Raw genomic sequence first — 3,494 nt, 5'->3', positions numbered from 1 at the left:
ACAGGAAGGGGGCAAAAACCTTTTCACGGCACTGTATATATATATATATATATATATATGTTCATGTGTTTGGGTTCTTACAGTGCTGGAAATCAGTTTTTGTATATGTTCCTAGTCCTGTTTTTGTTCTGCCGTCATGATCAGATATGACTTGAAGATCCGTTACATTCCTCCTGATTTCCTGGAGAAGTTAAAGGATGACAAAACTACAATGCTCTACTTCTACCAGCAGGTCGGTACCTGTCACATAGGGAGTGTTTCTTCACAGTTACCACTCCATATCCTGAATAGGCACACAGAATAGTGAAGGAAACATGAGTCACACCATTTGCACTGAGGCATTATGGATGTTTGATGTAGCGCTGAATTGCTGATGGTGGTTTGCACATCTAAAAAGGCGAATGAAGGTGTGTTATTGCTGCCGTTATGCAGGTTCGCAGTGACTACATGCAGCACAGCGCGAGGAGAGTTAGTGACGGGATGGCGCTGCAGTTGGGCTGTCTGGAGATCAGGTATGTTTATACAGATGAACTGAGAAAATTCATAATGATAATAATAAATAATAATAACATTTATTTGTATAGCATCTTACAAGAAATGCAACTCAAAAGTGCATTTGCTGAAAATGTACTCAGTCTCAGGCCATCCAAGATGTAGATGAGTTTGTTTCTTCATCAGATTTGGAGAAAAGTAGCATTTTATCACTTGCCCATCAATGGATCCTCTGCAGTGAATGGGTGCCGTCAGAATGAGAGTCCAAACAGCTGATAAAAACATCTTTTTGGGTGAACTGTTCCTTTAAAGGGGAAACCTACTTTATAATGATAATAAAAGATGATAAAATAGGTAGTACACATGAAATGCATAACAAAAGGATGTAAATTTAAACCAAGTGATAATAAAAGACAACATAACATGTATGTACATAATACACAGAATGCTTCCAAAAAATATTTTCAAATTTTACACGCCTTTCATTTTTTTCTATTCTAACAGGAGGTTTTATAAAGACATGAATGCCAGTGGCCTGGAGAAAAAATCTAACTTTGAGCTGCTGGAGTAAGTAGTTTGTATTATGCTTTAGATCGTTTTACCCAAGAATATGCACAATGCATTGATGGCATTTCTGCTCCTTTCAGGAAAGATGTTGGTCTGGATTTGTTCTTTCCTCAAGAATTAATCGACAGTATGAAGGTGAAAACATTTTCTTGACTCCTATGAGAATAAGGCAGCAAAGGAATCCAATACACACTAAAAGCGTTTGTGATTTATGATTAATAATGATGAAATCACAGGTGTAAATAGTACCTGAAAACCATACTTGAGTAAAAGTACAGATACCTTACAGTGAAAATGACTCCATTACAAGTCACTGATTACAAAACGACTTGAGTAGAAGTCTTAGAGTATCTGATTTTAACAGTACTTAAGTATTTTACTCGCACTGAATGTAGGCTCAAAGATGCATTAGTCCTCAACATCTAAGAGAAATGCTAGTGAAAAACAAGAAACAGTTGATTTGTGAGGAGAGCAATCACGTTTATTTTCTAAAATCTAAATAAAACTGAACACCTCAAAATTCCAAGAAATCTATGTCAACACAACCGTCTCTTAATCGTCTACAGACACTCAAGTCTCAGTGAAGCACAAGTGCTCAAAAAGGGCATAACTAAAACAATGTCCTTCAAAAAGGTCTCTCCAGTATAAATAAAATAATGTTAAGCAAAATTAAGACGTCAAAGCCTTCTTGCACTAAATGTGCTGGTTTCAGCCTCATCGCTGGCTGCAGTAATGTCCTCATCTTGTATATAAAACACCTGCGATTCACAACTACCTGCTAATGCACTCGCATTCACATAAAGAAAGCTACAAAGTAGCCAAAAAGATACTCAAGTACAGTAACTAATTACATTTACTCAAATGCTTTACACCACTGGATGAAATATTGTTCATATATGTCTGGTGTGAAACAGCCGAAGCAGCTGAGGAAACTGATCCAGCAAACGTTCCAGCAGTTTGCGTCGCTGAAGGAGGAGCAGTGCATCATCAAGTTCTTTGAGACATTATCTGTCTTTTCCAGTTTTGATGAAGAGGTTTTTCCTTGTGAGCTGGTGGTAAGATGCCCATAATGGTATTTTTTAATTTGTTATGTTAAAGGAATAGTTCACCCAGAAATGAAAATTTGCTGAAAACGTATTTGTTTCTTCATCAGAAGAGATTTGGTGAAATGTAGCATTGCATCACTTGCTCACCAATGGATGCTCTGCAGTGAATGGGTGCCGTCAGAATGAGAGTCCAAACAGCTGATAAAAACATCACAATAATCCACAAGTAATCCACACCACTCCAGTCCATCAGTTAACATCTTGTGAAGTGAAAAGCTGCATGTTTGTAAAAAACAAATCCATAAAATTGCTTTCTCCAGTGAAAAAGTCGTCTCACCTGAATCAGGAGAGAAATATGCACATTTCAAGCACCATTTACAAGTCAAAACAGTTTGAATATAAAATATGTACGTGGATTTTGATGTGAGAGGAAAAACAGGGGATGGACTTTTTCACTGTAGGAAGCGTTATTATGGATTATGGACTTGTATTTTGACTGGAAGAGATGATTTAAGTTAAAATGCATTAATGAAGTATTTGTTCCTTACAAAGATGCAGCTTTTTGCTTGATGGACTGGAGTGGTGTGGATTATTGTGATGTTTTTATCAGCTGTTTTGACTCTCATTCTGACGGCACCCATTCATACATTTTCAATTATGGGTGAACTATTCCTTCAGTGATGGTCGATGTGTGTCATTTACTCTCTGAAGTAGTGTGAGAACTAGTTGTGGGTGGATGGATAAATTCAGTGGCCCCAAAATGTCTTTAGACACTGTGGGCATGTATACAAATGTGTGAAAGTCATTGCATTAGATAACAGTTTTGAAGCAATTAAATCCTGCAAAAACTTCACTTTTGCAGTGACTATGAAGTCAGTTCAGTACTTTTCATCTTCATTTTCAGTACTATGTCTGTTTATTTTCCATTATTTAAAACCTAATAAACGTCTTTTACAAAGTGTTTTACTTGAAATTCGTGCATGTGTTATCTTTCTGCAGCATAGATAGCATGTTGCTTTGCTATTTTGTTATCTAGTGCATGACATTGATATGAATGTGGTTTAAGTGTATACTACAGATGTTCATCAAGCAACAGTTGTTGTGTAAAATCTGCAATTGTTGCTTAATGTAACTGTCTGTTCTTCTGTAGCAAGGATGGAGCATATCTGTGGATCTGGTCATCGGGCCCAAAGGTATTCGGCAACGTACAGACAAAAGCTCTGTGGTAAGAAGAACATCCCCTCACGTATCCCACCACTTGACCTGTTCTCTGAAAACACAGCACTCACATGAAAGCAACAGTAACCACTTCTATTTGTCAGTTAACCACAATGGAAAAATTTTTTTAATCTACCAACGACTAGTCAGTTGAGTTTATATATATATATA

The 3,494-nt window shown here is 36.9% G+C and overlaps 1 protein-coding gene across 5 annotated transcripts in view; it reads left to right on the top strand.

Annotated features, from left to right (window-relative positions):
- Nucleotides 1–3,494, top strand: part of ptk2ba (protein tyrosine kinase 2 beta, a) — a 23,735-nt gene that overhangs the window by 5,037 nt on the left and 15,204 nt on the right. For all 5 annotated transcript variants that reach the window (XM_016545125.1, XM_016545133.1, XM_016545117.1 and 2 more), the window contains 6 exons: nucleotides 145–232; nucleotides 433–512; nucleotides 997–1,059; nucleotides 1,140–1,194; nucleotides 1,974–2,114; nucleotides 3,256–3,330. In XM_016545125.1, coding sequence (XP_016400611.1) covers nucleotides 145–232; nucleotides 433–512; nucleotides 997–1,059; nucleotides 1,140–1,194; nucleotides 1,974–2,114; nucleotides 3,256–3,330 — 502 coding nt within the window. The remainder of the gene's footprint in view (nucleotides 1–144; nucleotides 233–432; nucleotides 513–996; nucleotides 1,060–1,139; nucleotides 1,195–1,973; nucleotides 2,115–3,255; nucleotides 3,331–3,494) is intronic.

Source organism: Sinocyclocheilus rhinocerous, unplaced genomic scaffold (genome assembly GCF_001515625.1).
Source record: "Sinocyclocheilus rhinocerous isolate Xijiao unplaced genomic scaffold, SAMN03320098_v1.1 scaffold853, whole genome shotgun sequence".
Taxonomy (NCBI): domain Eukaryota; kingdom Metazoa; phylum Chordata; class Actinopteri; order Cypriniformes; family Cyprinidae; genus Sinocyclocheilus; species Sinocyclocheilus rhinocerous.
Note: the sequence above shows the minus strand (reverse complement) of the source record. Positions and strands in the feature narration are given on the sequence as shown.